The sequence below is a fragment of the Mytilus galloprovincialis genome, chromosome 1 (genome assembly GCF_965363235.1).
Source record: "Mytilus galloprovincialis chromosome 1, xbMytGall1.hap1.1, whole genome shotgun sequence".
NCBI lineage: Eukaryota > Metazoa > Mollusca > Bivalvia > Mytilida > Mytilidae > Mytilus > Mytilus galloprovincialis.
Genome location: NC_134838.1, coordinates 98,233,533 through 98,253,115, shown reverse-complemented (window position 1 = coordinate 98,253,115; position 19,583 = coordinate 98,233,533). Strand labels below are relative to the sequence as shown.

General features: G+C 31.3%; 1 protein-coding gene across 1 annotated transcript; it reads left to right on the top strand.

Moving 5' to 3' along the window:
* Positions 1 to 10,154: 10,154 nt before the first annotated feature.
* LOC143046502 (GLIPR1-like protein 1) lies at positions 10,155 to 19,581 on the top strand. Its single transcript, XM_076219662.1, has 8 exons — positions 10,155 to 10,263; positions 12,828 to 12,976; positions 13,835 to 14,047; positions 15,324 to 15,439; positions 16,100 to 16,191; positions 17,251 to 17,376; positions 18,444 to 18,464; positions 19,377 to 19,581. Exons 2-8 carry the CDS (start codon positions 12,839 to 12,841, stop codon positions 19,490 to 19,492), a joined length of 822 nt encoding a protein of 273 aa, XP_076075777.1. The 5' UTR covers positions 10,155 to 10,263; positions 12,828 to 12,838; the 3' UTR covers positions 19,493 to 19,581.
* The last annotated feature ends 2 nt before the right edge of the window (positions 19,582 to 19,583 follow it).

The window sequence follows — 19,583 nt, the reverse complement described above, 5'->3', positions numbered from 1 at the left end:
TCATAGTTTATTTCAAGGTGAGTAGTTTTAATTTTTCTACTTAAAATTCCCTCTAATATAGTATTACTAATGCATTATTACTTTCCGTATGTGTAAAAAAAAAATCAGGATTTTTAATCTTCACCCACTGGAACTTCAATTTAATATTTAGAGAACAGATCAGCAGTGGTCGTTTTATTCTTGTCTAAGGATTTTTCACAGAATGAAAGTCCTATATCAGCTTTGTATGTGTACTCTGGTTCTATCTGGAGATTTAGTAAAATTTTAATTAACTTATGATTGTTCAAAGAGTAAGTGAAACTAATTAAGGGAATATAAGTCCTATCTTTTTGGTGCAGACTTACCTTGGAGAGTAAAAACACACAAAATGCCAGGCATTCCTGTAGACATTACTCAACGAATCACAGACATACATACCACATCCTATCTTGGTGGTATTTGCCCAAACTATCTAAAATTCAATTATACATGTAAATTGTAAAATTATTCCTCTAGCACGACATCACTATTTAAAGAGATATTCACACGTCATGATTGTTTAGCGAACGTTGGAATATGTCCAACTAGAGGGGTAGGGTCTGTTTTCCCGTTTAGAACACCTGTTGGGTTTGTGTTGCTGAGTAGTAATTTTTTTATGTACAGTGTTATGAATTTTTTTTCCAACTTATAGTTTGTACGTTATGTACGTTTTGTATTCTGTATCTTTTCGTTGTGGTACCCGAAAAGTACCAATCAAGAAAAGTGAACGAGAATAGTATATGATAAGTGGAGCAGATCCATGTTTTTTGTAACTCAACTAAAAAAATATATGTATTCCATAACGTCTAGCAAATTAGGAATATTACAGTTGTTATCCATTTGTTTGATGTGTTTGAGCTTTCGACTTTGCCATTTGCTTAGGGACTTTCCGTTTAGAATTTTCCCAAGAGTTCAATATTTTTGTTATTTTATTTTATAATAAAATTGAGAATGGAAATGGGGAATGTGCCAAAGAGACAACAACCCGGCCATAGAAAAAAAAACCACAACAGCAGAAGGTCACCAACAGGTCTTCAATATAGCGAGAAATTCCCGCACCCGGAGGCGTCCTTCAGCTGGCCCCTAAACAAATATATACTATAGTTCAGTGATAATGTACGCCATACTAATGTCCAAATTGTACACAAGAAACTAAAATTAAAATAATACAAGACTAACAAAGGCCAGAGGCTCCTGACTTGGGACAGGCGCAAAAATGCGGCGGGGTTAAACATGTTTGTGAGATCTCAACCCTCCCCCTATACCTCTAGCCAATGTAGAAAAGTAAACCCATAACAATACGCACATTAAAATTCAGTTCAAGAGACGTCCGAGTCTGATGTCAGAAGATGTAACCAAAGAAAATAAACAAAATGACAATAATACATAAATAACAACAGACTACTAGCAGTTAACTGACATGCCAGCTCCAGACTTCAATTAAATTGACTGAAAGATTATGATTTCATCATATGAACATCAGGCACAATCCTTCCCGTTAGGGGTTTAGTATCATACCATCATAACATATATGAGAAGAACATAACCCGTGTCATGCCAACAACTGGTTTTTGAATAAATGTGTTTAGTTCCGATGCAAAGACCCTATAAGTGAATCAATATTAACGCCAAAATATGCAATCTTTAATGACCTGCCAACAGTATCGTAACTATATCCCTTCTTAATAAGTCTATTCAAAGGTTTTGTTAGTTTTTGAGGTGAATACTGACACCTTTGTGCTTTATAAAGAATATTTCCATAAACAATTGGATGTGAAATACCTGAACGTATAAGAAGTCTGCATGTTGAGCTATATTTACGAATTACATTGTTAAATATTAAATGCTATACATTCCAACAACCTTGGTTTTTATGTTAATATAAAGCTATTCCATAGATATTGTTATTCATGGAAAAAAGTTTCATTTATTTCAATGGATTTTATAATATATTTATTTCTAGTACTATAATTATACATATTTACTACTTACCTGTGTGTAATGACATGATGAACCACAGTTATTTTGGTCGTTGTAATAGTAATCGTTTATTTCATCGTACATGTCCTTCATAACGGTTTCTATTTGTTCTTCTATTGGGTACTGATTTGTCATAAATGCAAGGTTTTCACCAGGTCTTTCCAAAAGTGATCCGGTAGCCGGTCTATGCTCAAAGAGACATCCTCTTGCCCAATCTAATGCTTCGCGACTAAGAGCATTATCCCAAACCTATGAATGTGAATGTATTATAGATTTGTTAGTCTCTTTTCTCTTGATGATTTTTATTGATTTAAATATACATGTATTAGATAAAAGTTGTTGAGAAACATTGTAGGAACTAGTATATAGTGTTAGTGCAAGAATAAATATTTTAGTATGCTTAATACTCTTTGCGTGCCTAGTTGTTATTGAGAGGAACATACATACTTTATGCCATGAAATTAAATTCTCGTGACATCCAAAATTACGTTTTTTTTCTTTCAAACCAGAGAGCAGGTCTCTCTCTACACAAGGTATCGGATTTAACGTCCCAATTCTAACTGGACGTGGTTGCGTACTTCCACTCCGTATAGCTAAAATAATGTCACACTTTTGCAAGGGTTTAACTGATATATGCAATAAAAATTCAGTTTTATTCGGCATATAATACACTGTTTGTACAACAGAACTGTTCATACAAAACAATACACAGTACCCAAGATATGACAAACTGCTTATAAGGTCCCTCAACCCAAATTGACTTACTGTACCAGTCATTAATTTTTTGATAAACCATAGCTGATTTTATCAAAGAAGAGAAGGATTTAACATATATCAACAGCGCAAGTTAAAACAAAATAACTTCAGCACATCACCACAAACAGCTTTCAATAACCAACACATATGACAAATGCATTCATGACAAAGGTGAAAAGATACCAAGGGAAAAATCTAATACCATTAGTCAATAAAAGTTATTTAGTCCATTGACTGAAAGAAATGAGCCAATCAACAGTCCACACAGAACAACACAGAAGAATTAGACCGTATAACACTAACACAAACCGAAATCCGAAGATGAAAAATGAACTACAGTAGGGCCATACATCCTGATTCATTACACCTACTTGCGTTATTACCATTTTTAAACAAGTTGACGATAAAGAAAAGATGAAAAAGGTAATAAGCAGTAGTGGATGGGAAAAGTCACTTGTTTTACCTTAAGACAATACCAAATGTATCATACAATCGGTACATTAAAATTTTCTATCTACATATTGATTAGATTGTGATAGTTTGAAAAGAAAAAAGGCAAAGGACTTAATCGAAGAAATTTTAAATAAAATACAGAAACAGTAAAAACAAAACCACGAGTCCATTTAAAAATTCATACGTGTTTTGTTTCCTTACCTGAAATTAATATAATCCGGTTTCAAGACAGAGGTTGATGTCTTTTTTTGTGGGATATCTTGATTTTGATTATACATCGTAATAATTTTCTTTATGGAGTGACGCACAGACAGAAAACAATGTCTCCAGGATACCGAAATGTATTTATGTACAACTTTTAAACTATTTAATGCAAACCACAATCTAGTTTTCTTTAACTGAACTTTATTAAAGTTTTACTGAACATAACATCATTGTTTAGTTATATTTACAAACCAGTTCTTGCATATTTGAACTCTGTTGAATCCTTCTATATCTATTATGAATATCTAGAATCACTTGGATATATGGTCCAACGGGTACTTCTTGAGACATTATTGACGTAAGAGTCATCAGCACGAATAGCCAACTCATCATAAACATCCTGAAAGAAGAATTTTTTTTGCAGTTCAATTAGCAAGACAGACAAACAGAATCCTTTGTTTTCTTTATCATGTATCATTTGTATTTGTCTTTTCTGTAAGTTTTCTGTTTGTTGTTTTATCTTGTGTTTTAGTTTTGATATTTTTTACTCTGTTTTTTTTTCTATGAAATGTGTTTGTCTTGTATGTTGGACTTTTCTCTTTCTTTCTTTGCCAAATTCAATATTTAGTTCATTATCAAGCAAAGGCTAGTATTTCTGATAAAAAATATGCCTTATACATTTCTATGGATAATTTTTAAACGAGTTTAATGAGCCCATTGTTGTTAATATTATATGTAGATTGTATGTTTAGATTTAGATAAAAGTATGAAAGACGTTAAAATACAGCTATGAAAAAAAATGTTATCAAATTTTCAAAAGTGAAATTATAATCAAATAGAAAATAAAGTCTAGAAACTTAATGGTTTGTATTTTAAAAAAGATATCTACCCGTTTTCTTTTAATTTTGATAAGAAATATTTGAAGTTTTAAATAAATCTTTTATCTTTATTCAAGTTTTTAAAATTGAAAATTTGAAATAGTATGTGTTTAAATGATTATTAATTTTATACTTACTCCATCCAGTTGCAGCAACAAAGAAAGACTGATGATGGTAGGTTTTGCTTACTTTAAAAAAATAAAACGAAAAAGCCATCTGCGTATCAACTTTTCTATTATTTTTCTTAGCCGACTCATTGTTTAATCGTTCAGTTTATGATGATTGTCTATATATTGCTTTGAGTGGCATTACATTACGGCGACATCATTTTTAACCAATATAGAGACAAAAATATAAGACGCGGCTGTTTAACTTGATAACATTTGTATGCTTTGTGATATTTAGTACGTTGACACCGACCATGCAAAGCTAACTTGAAATTCTTTCAAAAAGGCTAAAGGTGTGTTTTTCGACGCGAAAGTACATATTTGACGCCATTAGACGAAAGCTTATATCACCGATCTATATCAATATTCTTTTCTGAGATTGAATTGATTTTTATAAGTAGTTATATTTATCATTTTCTTTTTTGTTATAATAATCATATTTCGATATCAAGTTACAGCTAATTCGGTAAATAAAAAAAATGTTAACAAATATTTAATTGAAATATATATAAATAAGTCATTTTTATATAGCGGGAGTCAGGAATCTAACAGTTGTTATCCATTTGTCTGATGTATTTAAGCTTTTGATTTTGCTATTTGATTACAGATTTTCCCTTTTGAATTTTTACTTTTTCAAGAGAAAAGATTGGTTCGTAGCAAAAAGATATCATAACTTTAGATGAAATAACAATCTGCTCAATTAAATAGTTTATATGATTATGCATATGAGTATCTAGATCTAATGCATCGTAATTAGTAGGCCAACAAATAGGACTCATGAGAGAAAACAAAATAAAGATCAGTACAGAATATGTACTTTTCACTATGATTTCGTTATAATAGATGAAAACAAAACGATACTAAACGCTACCTGTATCAAAGAATGGTCACAGATATATATAGCAAGATTTAGGTACTTGACGTGCTGAAATTATGCCATCCTACATGCTAATATGTCGGGGAAATAGTTTATCATTTAAACATTTTTTATACAGAAACGTCATTAACAGTAGAGATATAAATGCTCTTATGCAATGGCCAAAACAAACCTGTGACGAATTCCAATAAGCTAAACAAAAAGTAACTTATAATTAGAAACATTTACTAGTACAATCCAGCACATCTACAACTGATATCATGAAGGAACGAACAAGATTTTTTTCTTCAAAATGTATTAATTTCAAACACAGTTCGGCGTGAGTCAATACTCCGTGTTGAAGACCGTGCTTTGACCTATAATGGTTTACTTTTACAAATTGTGACTCATTAATGTAAAGTTGTCTCATTGGCACTCATACCTCATCTACTATCTAATAACGAGAGATACAAATTTTAAAAGTGTTACTTATTTGTTAATTAATTTTCAGTTTATAATGTTAAAGATAGCTTAATCTCCAAACACATGAATGCTTCTGTTTGGAAATAAAATCCCTCTTCAATGATAGGATCGTCAAGTTGGTTACTTGTTCCTTATTATTTTTCTTTTATAGGTCAGAAGATAACTTTTGTCTGTAAAGTTCAATTTATTAATATTATATAATTGCTTAAACTAAGGCCAAGGTAGCATACTCTCTAATGCAAAATTGTCGCATATGGCATTGACTGTTATATTTCGTCCTTAGAAGTTTTCAATTATCTCAAACGTTTGTTAGGTCTTTCCACTTTTCCGTGGAAAGACCTATTGCTTTTCTTCTGATTATTATTATTTTTTTTTTTTTCTTCCGCCTAATTTTTTTCCTTCGCTGTTTTTTTGTTTTGCAAGATGTCGCTTAGAAATTTGGAATATGATATCGAACGGTTTATACGCTTTTGAAACCAACTCTGCTTAACTGAATACTTTACCATATAAGAGTTATCTCCCTGAACACTGTTTTTCTTGTTATCTCTGAGGCTTCGGAACCTTATAAGAAACCGACAAATTTATTTTTTCAAATTGCTCGTTATATCCTCAGGATGTTCCATTTTATTTTGACCGAAGCCGTATCGAGATTCCATATGAGAGTTATTTCCCCTTTTGTATTTGAAATTTTGAAATGTATTTTAAACTGGAAAACCATAAGTGATAGAGACCTAGGGTCTTTTGATTTGAGATCCTTGGTCCAAAAAAATGAAAATTAGGTCAAGGTCAAAGGTCAAGGTCATGTTTTAAATTTTGATTTTGGCTTATTTTCACTCATTTTCATAAACCTTATAAGATATCGACAAATTATTTTTACTAAATTGTTAGTTGCGACTTGTCGTAACATAATAATTTTGGTTGAAAGGGTGCGTAGACAATGACTGGGAGTTTTAGCCCCTATCATATCTAAAATTATGCGTAAAGTGATATAACTTATTAACCATACATATTAGAGACCCAGGGTCTTTTGATTTGAGATCCTCAGTTTGTGACCTTGAAATTGAGGTCAAGGTCATAGGTAAATTTGACGTTCTAGATTATGAACTTTGCTTAAAATTCATATCTTTACATCATAAAGCCATAGGAACTGACATTTTAGACTGATATTTAATATTCTAATATCAAAATAGATATTTACTAGTGGAAAGACCTTCAATTGTTCTCTGAACAATTGGTTTTTAATTGTCCTTGTTTTTTTTTTCTCCTTTTCTCCAAATATTTGGGTTATAGTGAACCAGATGGAGGTAATTCAGGTTATACGTTTGAAGGTGTTATATTTCGTTCTAAGGGGTTTCCAATGATCTCAAACGTTTGGTGTACTTGTTTTTATTTTTGAAGTTTATTGATCTAGTGTACAAGATTGAGATTATTCAGGTTATACGCCTTTGGCTATATATTCAGACCTTAAAGACTTTCAATCTGTCAAACCTTTTGTGCACTTGTTTTGTTCCCTAATTATTTGGGTTCTAGTGTACCAGATGAAGGTTATTCTGGAAACACGTGTTGTTTGTACTGAAATCGTTAGCATTTTACGAGTTTGTTGACTGCATACTTCAAACCGTTCAAGTAGAAAATAGTAGTTGTCTTTAAAGAGTTACTAATTGTCATTGATTTCAGATTTGAGCATAATAAATATCCACCAATTAATTTTTTCAGGTCTTCAATACAAAGAAATATTTTTGATACAAAATTTACAAAATCATTTAAAGTAGCAAAATTGTTTCAAAATTGTCTAATGTTCTTCTAAAATATTTTGTAATGGTTTGATACTAAATCCCTATAAACTGGAGGGATTGTACTTGATTTTCATTTGATGAAGACACAATATTTTATCAGTTTGATTGAGGTCAGGAGCTGGCATGTCAGTAAATGCTAGTAGTCCGTAGTAAATATATGTATCATTGTCATTTTGCTATGTTTCTTTTTGTTATCTTTTCTGACATCGGACTCGGATTTCTGTTTAACTGAGGTTTACTGTGCATATTGCTGTATGTTTATTTATTCTAAATTGGCTAGAGGTTTAGGGAGAGTATAGAAATCTCATAAAACATGTTTACTTCGCCGCATTTTACGCCTGCCCCAAGTTAGGAGCCTCTAGCCTTTGTTGATTTGTATGGTTTTTTTTTAATTTCATGTTTTAATGTTTTGGAGTTGAATGTGATGTCCACACTGAACTAGTACAGATTTTGTTCAGGGACCAGCTGGATTTTCACGCTTTGTTGAAGACCCATTAGTGGCCTTCGGCTGTTTTCTGTCCTTTGGTCGGGTTGTTGGCTCTTTGACACATTCCTCATTTCCATTCTCAACTTTATTCAACACAACAAAAAGTACTAAGTAACATTCTGATTAAGTCATGTATGACCAAAATGTAGAATGATAAAAACATATATTTGATGTTTATCATTAGACTGTTTAATAGTCAACTTGATGTAGGCCTCATTGAATTTCCTTCTTGACCCAATGAGTAAAACAGATTGATTGGATGACTATACCATACAACATTCAATGGTAAAAGCCACATATGAACTCATTCATTAAATTCTACCATTTACATATTAGTTACTTTATATTTTTATGTTTAACAAAAAATGACCTTTTGGAAATATAAATCAATAAACTCGTCATATATACTAGGCTAAAATTATGAACGCCAGACTCGTGTTTTTTCTGCAACAGATTCATCAGTGACACTCGAATAATAAATGTAAAATGGCCAAATCAAGTAATTAAAGGCAACAGTGGGATACCACTGTGCGAGAGTCATACATCGGTTAAGTGAACACAAATCAACTCAACCTAAATATAAAAATAATTTAGTCTCTATAAATAATCAATTTTTATATCATATTATTTATATAATTGAGGAGAGTTTGATATACATGCAAAGTGTTACAACAAATACTATATAACACAAGTTGCCATGAAATATTAAGATTAAAAATTCTAAAACTATTAAGAAACTAAGTTTTTAATTCCTTCAGGTAAACTTGATATACGATGGATTTTAGTATTATATTCATGTTATTATTTGGGTCATAGAGGTCTTCATTGTTTCGGTTCTAATACACCAACGGCTTTCAAATAGTCCGCTTTGTGCGTTCCTGATGAAGGTTAATTTTTCAAATAATTCAATTAATGTCTATTTAGTGATTTAAGGATGTATTCGTCTAACATTTCAACTCGTTCTGGAATTATTTCCAAAACAAGTAATATAAATGGAAAATAACAATGAATTTGATAATTATTACAATCAAACTTAACTCTGTTAAAGAATTGTGTATTTCCAATAAGTAGTTTTTGAGTAATGAAATTTTCAAATTTTATTACTAATCAAGTCAGTCTTTTTGAGTGAAATTTTGAGAAAAATGGGTGAGGGGTTAAAAAAATGATTTTACCAGACACATAAACATCCCATATAACTTTTTCTTTTCAAATTTCCTACATATGTATTTTTTTCAATCATTTAGGGACGACATCAAAAGTTCAATGAAGGATAAAAAACTTAATTCACATAGTTTTTTCACTGACTCCCCCACCCCCCTCTTAACTTAATTTGGGAAAAATTGATTTACCCATATGGATATATGTAAAAATCAATGTCGGATAACCAAATCTTGCATTAGTTCAACCCCCCCCCCCCCCACCCCCAAACTATTTGAATTAAGTTTTTTATCTTACATTGATCTTTTGATGTCGTCCCTTATAACAAGGAAGTTGAAAAAATATGCATTTTGTTTTTCAAACAGAAAAATCACAAATTTCCAAAATTGACAACATGGTGAATTTGACAATAAAAAGCATCAAAATATGATAAAACTTTCTTATATTAACACCTACTACTTTATTAGTTGAATTTATTCAAATTTATCATATATCAGTTAATGTACAACATAAAAAAATATCTTTTATGTCTATCATTAGACTGTTAAATATTCAAATTGCCGTAGGCTTCATTGCATTTCTATTTGACCCCTGTGAGTAAAACAGTTTCAGGAGATGACTTCACCGCGAAGTATTTCTATGGTGAAGATACAGCTGGACCCGAGAAACAAATGACAATTCGACCTTTACATTTTATTAACCTTATATTTAAAATATAAAAAAGACCCTTCGAAATTTAACTCAATATTGGACTCAACCTTAATAAAACAATACATCTGTCCCTCTATTTGTCAGTAAAGAACATATCAAAGACGAATGACTAAATGTGATAAATATTATTAATTGCTACAAATTAGTAAAAATTTGCCGATAATAATGATCCAATAAACAAATGAAACCTTCAATAAAACAAAGACCTTTGATTCTGATGCATGAAATAATGATCTGATAATTTAAACAGAATCCACTATAAAAAGATAAGTGATATCTAACCATCAACACTTGTTCAAAGGCAAGCAAAAACCAAGTAAGTTTTTATTCTATTTTTAACACATTTCAATACTATGTTGGATTGGTAGTGATAAGATGAGTTGACATGATTTTCTAAATTAGATTTATTTGGACTATCGTAAAATTATATATAAAAAATGCATTAGCAAAAATTCCGAACTCCAATGTAATTCAAAAAGGGCGAAATCAATAAAACCTAACAAAATTAAAGGCTCGACTAACAACCAACAGATCAGCTGTAAATCAACTGTGATAGTCCTGAAAATTAAAGTCATAAACATCCAAAATATGGTTACACTAATATTATTGTAAAGCATTTTAATAAGTCATTTTCCGTTAACCTTCATTCAAATATTTTTTTTTCTTCAATCAATTAACTTTTAAAGCGGTGATAAGAACTTTCCATATTTTACCGGTAATTTTTAATTGTTTATCTATGGGGAACTAATCTTTCCATGAATAAGTATCTTTCTGTTGACCGATTTATAAATGGAGCATCTTATACTTTATTTGGCATTTGAAACGTTTTTGGACTCGAGCGTCACTGATGAGTCTTTTGTAGACGAAACGAGCGTCTGGTGAAAATACAATATTTAACCCTAGTTTCTCTAATTTTTGCACTATTTTTCACATTCTTGAACAGTGTGAGAAAAATATTTCTTTTCGCTAGTGAAAAATCTGTTCTCAGCAAATGATTGGTCGAAATTTCATTATAACGTTAATTTTCTAGGTTTTTTCTGAGTTTTTCAATTGTGACGTCATGAAAAAAGGCGACCATGCCAGATAACGTCACATAAAAAGTATACACGCGCTTTAAATTTTATATTTAACTGTCTCGAGTGGAGAAATATCGTAACACACTAGTTGCAGTTGTGGAATCTATATATCTATGATGAATGTATATACTACTGTTCAATTTAAAAAAATAGGGAAAACGAAATTTGGAAACGATATAAGTTAGAAAAAATGTTGTTAATACAACGTAATCCCATACTGGTAATCTGAAACTTAACAAACTACAGTAATTAATGATCTATACTCTTAAAAACACTGAATTGTTTTCCGGTTTTTAAAATGTATTTATAGAAGTGAAATACACAAATGACAATCCATCCTACTGTTTTTCTCTCACTATCATACAGTTACTAGTTATGTAACCGTCACTGCTATATGTCGTTTAATTCATCGTGAACATAAACTTAACAGCCAATAACCACGGATATGTTCAATTTGTCGTTACAACAATTCTGTCATCTTTTCCTCCATTTGTGACATCACCAAATGAGCTTTATCTAGTATGTTGCATTGTCGTTTGTTTTTTGTTTCACGTTTATCTTCTATATTTCGTTGTTTTCATCTTAAAATTGACATCACCGAATATCTAGTATGTTGCATTGTTGTTTGTTTTTGTTTCAACTCAGTGTTTTATTATTTCGTTGATTTCCTCTTATAGTTTACATCACTGCATGAGCCTTATCTTGTATGTTGTATTGTCGTTTTTTTTTTGTTGGATTTCAGTGTTCTATTATTTCGTTGTTTTCCTCTTATAGTTGACGTCACCGAATGAACATTATCTAATATGTTGCATTGTCGTTTGTTTTTGTTGCACTTCAGTGTTCTATTATTTCGTATTTTTCCTGTTTCAGTTGACGTCACCGAATGAGTCTGGTATGTTGTATTGTCGGGTTTTTTTTTTGTTGCACTTCAGTGTGTTCTATTGTTTCGTTGTTTTCCTCTTATAGTTGACATCACCGAATAAGCATTATCTAGTATGTTGTATTGTTGTTTTTTTGGGGGGTTTATTTTATTTTCCTTTTTTTAGTTGGCATCACCAAATGAGCCTCATCTAGTATGTTGTATTGTCGTTTTTGTTTTTGTTGCACTTCAGTGTTCAATTGTCTTGTTTTTTTCCTCTTAAAGTTGACATCACCAAATGAGCATTATCTATTATGTTGCATTGTCGTTTGTTTTTGTTTTAATTCAGTCTTCTATTGTTTCGTTTTTTCCTCTAAAGTTTAAGTGCTTCCTTCGGTTTAAGTAAATAACCTGGATTGGTTTTCTCTCAATCGATTTATGACTTTTGAACAGTGGTGTACTACTGTTGCCTTTATCTAGCACATACAATTTGTTTTTGTTAATGCTATTAATCCTCGACATACAAATAAGTTGCTTCCTCTGAATATTTTTTACTTTGTACGCAGGATTAGATTTTTTGCTCATCCCATTTTGTCAACATAACAGAGCTATAAACTAGCGTTAATAAATCAGTATATTAACTTTATCAAAAGTCAAAAGAATTTAGTTCTGAGTTAAAATGTCATGTCTGTATTTAAGGCAACATGTACATCTCATTCCTTTTTTCAACAGTTTAATTGGGCAAGTGAAAAAAGTTGTGATCCCAAAAAAAGACTACTAGCACATTGGTACAGAAAAGAACAATTTCTTAAAAAAATCTATTTTTCATAAATATTATTTATCACAACGTAAACATCAGTTTAGAGGTTATTTTTTTTTAATGTGTTAACATTAACTTCTAATTTTGTATTGATTTCTTTCTCTCTCTTTCCTTATCTGTTACAGACAGTTACAGAATGTTGTCGTTGTGGTTCATCTGTTTTGTTGCCATGTCAGCTGGTGAACTTATAGATACTGAGAAGTACAAACAGTTATTGTTAGATGAACATTCTGCCTACAGAAGAAAACAGGGAGCTTCTAACATGAACCAACTGGTAATAGTTCTTAGAGTGTACAACATCCAACATTTTATAAACGCCAAATCTTGTTATATCATTTTTGATTGACATGTTTGGTGAAATAAATGAAATTCAACGCATCTCAATTCAGATTAAAAAACAAATATTTATATTAATATCTTTTGTGAAATAAAATTGCATTCTGTTGAGGTTCATGCGATTCAATCAGTTTTGGTTTTTTATCTTGATTTTTCTTCCTTATTTTCTACTTAAATCCTTCTGTCGAAATTATTTCGCCATTAGTTCGGAAAAGTGGTAGACAACAGTAGAAGGAACCTGTAATTCAGTAGTGGTCGTCTGTATCTCATTATTTTGTACATAAATCGGATCGTTGATTTTCGCGTTTCGTTCGTTTCACATTTGTAATTTTGGAGCATTTTATAGCGATAACTATGAGATTTGTGTTTTACTCATTGTTTAATACCGTACGGTTATCTATAGTTTTTAATTTCTTTGACATGTAGAGAGTTAACTCAATGGCAATTATACCACATCTTATTTTTGAAATTATAAATCAATAGATTGTCATTCTCGAGGATGCTTAAAGTAAGCTAAGTGTACAAAAATGTCTGCTTCGGAAATCTTCTTCAACTCGTGTTTTTTATAGCAATTTTCTTGCAAATTTCCGTAAACTTCATAATTGACATCAATTTACCATAAATTAATGACAATGCTCAAAATCATGTCAAATGTAAAGACATATATTGTTAAAACATTACCTACTGTTTTTGTATCATCTTTTCCAAAACAAAATTCAGAAGATTGAAACATGATTTGATATGTTAATGAAATTGTATTTTTTATAAAAGCAATCAATAATTAATTTCTTACAAGGTATGGGACGAACAGCTAGAACAGGAAGCAGGTGATTGGATAAAATCATGTAACTTCGATCATCAGCATAAAGGTCGCGGTGAGAACTTAGCTTTTGCTACCGGAGACGATGCCGAAAAGATGGCTAAAAATGCAATGAAAGGGTGGTACGATGAAATTAATACGTACAGCTACTCAGGGAAGGCTTGTATGTCTAGCTGTCATTATACACAGGTAACACTCTTAAGTTATGTCCTTTTCTAGATAAGGCAACAGTAGTATACCGCTGTTTGAAATTCATAAATCGATTGAAAAAAAACCTGATCCGGGTTACAAACTTAACCTGAGGGAACACATCAAATATAAGAGGAGAACAACGACACAACAGAAACACAACATTAAAGTGTAACATACACAGAAAGGAACTATGATATAACAATGGCCTTTTTCCTGACTTGGTACACGACATTTTAATACAAAAAAATATGGTGGGTTGAACCTGGTTTTGTGGCATGCCAAACCTCCCGCTTTTATGGTAATGTTAAATATAACATTAAAATGACAATATTACATGATAGGACTATAATACAAATAAATGGGAGAACATATAAGACAGAGAAACACAAAAATAATAGCTAACAAAAGGTGCCAGGTTTAAAATTTAATACGCCAGACGCGCGTTTCGTCCACAGAAGACTAACCAGTGACGCTCTGATGAAAAAAGTTCGAAAATCAAAAAAAAAAAAAAGACAAAGATGGAGAACATTGAGAACCAAACTAACGAGGATGTCTAAATTACAAGCGGTTTTTGTTTGAATACTGTAGATTCTATTCAGTTTTTACAATTGTATAATATAATGTATAACACTGTCTCTAAGTTTATTTATCAAACTCCATACGTGATGAACAGTTCAAAATTGAAAATAACTTCGATAGAAAATATGTTTATTATAAAAAGAGACTGTAATAAAACAAGGAAAACAAAAGAGAAAAATCACAAAAAACTCCGAGGAAAATTCAAAATCCCGAATCAAATGGCAAAATCAAAAGATAAAACACATTAAATGAATGAATAACAACTGTCATATTCCTGACTTGGTACGGGCATTTCCTTGAACCTGGTTTTATAGCTAATCAACCTCTCAATGGATTTTTGTACAACATGAGTAGAAATATATCATGAAAAGTAAAATCGCAAAAACACTGAACTCTCAGGAAAATTCAATTGGAAAGTCCCTAATCACATTGCAAAATCAAATGACAAAACACATCAAACGAATGGACAACAATTGTCATATTCCTGACTTGTCATATTCATCTGACCGTTAGTGATGTGATTTTTTGCAATATAAAAAAGAAGATGTATACTAGTGTCGATATAAAAGGTACATCAATCTCACAAGGTGATTTTTCTAGGATCTGTATATCTGCTATGCTGTCTTTAAAAACAACAATCTATTTAGATTCTAATACAGAATATTTGTTCTAATGCAACGTATCTTATCCTTAGGTAGTCTGGGCCGAAACAAGGAAAGTTGGATGCGCTATAAATAAATGTGATTATTTATCATTTTCTGGACGTATGATAAAGAATGCATTGTATTTGGCTTGTTTCTACGATCCAATGTAAGTTTACATTTAATAGCTTTTATGTTGTGTATTTGGCATGTTTATTCATAAGCTTCTCTGTATATCCTTCCCAAACTTTTTCTTTGAAAAATGGAAATGTTGATTAAACTTAATTTTTTTTAAATGGTATGCAATTGCGTTTTTTCATTTTTATCTTTACCTGTGAATGCTTAACTAGCCAAAAAACAAAGCTAGCACTTGATCGCTGTGTTCAAGGGGGTTGGTGTTTAATTTTTATTAATGACTTCCTTTGACGAGATAACTAATTAATTTAGAACATAAAAGAATTGCACAGAAATTTCAACCATTCGTCTAGAGCCAATGGCATTCTATCTGCACAGTTTTTGTTTTATGCTGATTAGATTTTGTTTCATATTTCTTACTTGAAAATGATCTTCATAGTTTTTTTTCCACAAAGCAAACCAGAGGATTTGTTGACCTTTCAAATTCTTTTAAAATTTTCTGTACTAATAAATAAATATGTTTTCTTTTTATAAATTTGTTTCAATGTTTCTTGAAAAGTCTTTATATTAATCTAGAAACTGATCAAACAGAATTTTTAAAGATAACATTCATATTAAAAAAAAAGAAATTAAGGACAATTAGTGTCTTTGTGTATGTAAGTGATAGAAAAATATGATTTGATTTGTGTTCTAGGGGTAATGATATGTCTGAGTATCCATACTTAAAAGGAGAAGCATGCTCGAAATGTCTTGAAGGCCAGACATGTGACGATGGTCTTTGCACAGGTATGAACTTGTTTCAAAATCACAAAAAACCGTTTGGAAACACTATTAGTACGTTTGATTGTATGTTTCGTCTATGATTGAATAAATTTCTAGTTTCTGTCATAATATCCAGTTTGAGTAGAATTCTTGAAGTTTACCGGATTGAAATAAAATAATTTTGTATAACAGAAATTTTGAAAAAGTAGTAGTAAACCAAGGATTTTTATAGTAAGAAAACGATGTGTATAGTGAATACTTTACAAATCCGTGCTCAAGAAATCATAGTGCAAATTCATCAATTGGCATAGGCTAAACTAGGCGTTTGTGAACTTCATGTCATATCTAAGCGTTTATATATATAGTCAACATCGAGACTACCTATTTCTAATAATATTAAGTGTTAAAATAAGAAGAGGTGCTATGATTGCCAATGAGACAACTCTCCACAAGAGACAAAATGACATAGAAATTAACAACTATAGGTCACCGTACGGCCTTCAACAATCAGGAAAACACATTCCGATCAGTCAACTATAAAAGGCCCCAAAATGACACCTGTGAAACACTTCAAAAAAGAAAAATAACGGCCTGATTTATGAACAAAATAATGGAGAAAACAATATGATATACAGCAACAAAAGACAATCACTGAAATACAGGCCTCTGACTTGGGACAGGCACATACAAAATGGATGCTTCTTTTCTTGGGGTTTGGGGCGGTGGGGTGTCAATGACACTGAATACTCATGTGGGTCGGTTATATATGTTGTATGTGAAAAGGAAAATACTCGTTTGGTATTCTGAGAGAGAGATATGGTGTAAACATGGTATAATTAAGTACGCCAGACGCGCGTTTCGTCTACATAAGACTCATCAGTGACACTTGTATTATCAATATTTTAAAGATTACTGCTTTTACTCTATTAAACAATAACAGCCTTAAAACCAGATTAGGAAACGGTATCTTTCAGGACTTTTTTATGGTTCTGCTATTTACGTATCGGACAAATATGGTAACTCTGGTAACAACAATATAATAATATCGCGATTCTATTTTATATTTTATTCTATTTTTTACAGGGAAAGGTAGGAAGATATGTGAAGACAAAGATGATAAGTGTGAATACTGGGAATCAATTAAAGAATGCAACAAAAACCAAAAATGGATGGAGAAGACATGTAGAAAGTCTTGCCACTTCTGCGAAGGTACTCATTTCATTTATTTTATATGAACATTATACATATATAGCATTATTTTATTAATATATTAGGCCTATACACTGTAAATGATAAATGTACGTGCCGAAATATTTATCATTGCAATTTTATTTAATTTTAAAATAGAACACAATTCGTACAATAACAAATAAGATAATAACACGATGTTTCGTTCTGTTCAGATCTACAATTATGAAAAGATTGTCGCTAATGAGCCTAGACTCAGACATATTCGAGATGGTGACCATACATCCTAACTTGCGTCAAATTGTTTATCATAACTCTGTTTGGGAAGTTTTTGTGAAAGGAGCGGATCCCTTCGAATTAAGTCTGTATGTTGGATCATTCACCAAAAATAAGCGTAACATATCAATCAAGTTATGTAAACGCCATTATCGAGAACTAGAGATTAAGAAGCATGCCTACCATTTTAATAGTGATATATCAGATGCAAAGAAAAAAAGTGGGTTATTGAGTGACAAGACACCATCAGTATATAAGAAATTAAAGAACATTTCCAGGTGTTTTTTCTATTCTTTCTGTCTCCTTTAAAGCTGCCTTTATGTTTTATTTCAATGGTACCACATACAGTTCTTCGATCTCTGAACTGAGCGTTGGGAATAGTAGCGTGAAGCTTAGACAAATCAGACACATGTAACAGTGTCTCAACAATATATTACATATCATAACTTATTAACTGCTATGTCTGTCTAAAATTAATCTGCTCCTTGACTTTCATCCTCGTTTCTCGTTTTTATATAGATTAGACCGTTGGTTTTCCCGTTTGAATGGTTTTACATTTCTAATTTCTGGGGGCCTTTATAGCTTGCTGTTCGGTGTGAGCCAAGGCTCCGTGTTTAAGGCCGTACCTTGACCTAAATGGTTAACTTTTACAAATTGTTATTTGGATGGAGAGTTGTCTCATTGGCACTCATACCACATCTTCCTATATCTTTTAATCATTTATAAATATTTACAAAAATGCAAATATCTCATCTCTAGAAAACATGCCTTAAGGTCTAAATCCTGAAATATTTGTTACATTTTTTTTTCAGATGACGATATTCAGACAGCAGGTAAGAACTGAATTAGTACTTTTTTCTATGATACCATCTTCTTTTGTACTTAATCTATTATAGTGTTGCAAAATGTGTTCTAACGAAAATAAGTGCATAGGGACATTCAAAACAAGGACCAGCAACTTTGGTGTTTAGTGAAAAAAGCAGGTAAAAACAGAAGCATTTTTGTTTTGGTTAAACTTTTTTTTTTTTATTTTCCAAGCATGATGGTTTGCATGTGTTTACTGTTTTCAACTGTTTACAACACTTTAATTTTTTAAATACTTAGGCTTTATTACCCCAGGATTAGATTGTTTACCTAGCCGTACTTGGTAAAACTTTTATGAATGTTTAGTTCTCAATGCTCTTCAACTTCGTTTGGCCTTTTAACTTTTTGATTTGAGCGTCGATGATGAGTCTTTTGTAGACGAAATGCGAGTCTGGTACAAACCCATTTCAATCCTGGTATCTATGATGAGTTTATTTGCATCGAATTGCATTTTTATTGTTTAATTTTTTTAGGACTAACATCGTTGACTAGAACTCTTTACATGTTAGTAATGGTTAAATCTTTAATAAAAGAAAAGCAAATCAATCTTTTATTAATCTCATATCCCCGAAGCACTTCTTTACCTTCATGAGGAATGATTAAAGTAAATAATTTAAACCCAGTTCTTAATATATTGAACCGTATTAAGGCAAATATAGATAGGATAAAAGCATAAGAGGAAACTCTTGGATAGGGTATGAATAAAACTGTGTTTGTAAGTACCTACACGTACCTTTAATCTAATGTAGATGATTCAATACATTTATAAGGCTATAGAGCAAACTAAATTATAATTCTAACCTTGAATGAAAACAATTCGACATCCATATGTATAGTTACAATTGTTCAAGTATATTATGGCTTACTCAACTTTTTTTCAGGACCAGCATGTGAGGATAAAGCTGGGGATGCGAAATGCGCTGGATGGAAATTCTCCTGTGTGGACAATGCAGCTTACATGAAGAAAAATTGTAGAAAGACGTGTGGACATTGTTAGAAAAGGAACAGCAAATTGTTTGATATTTATACAAAGACTGTGTAGCTGATGACTGCCAAATATAGTTGAATAAAGCATTGCAATCGTTAGA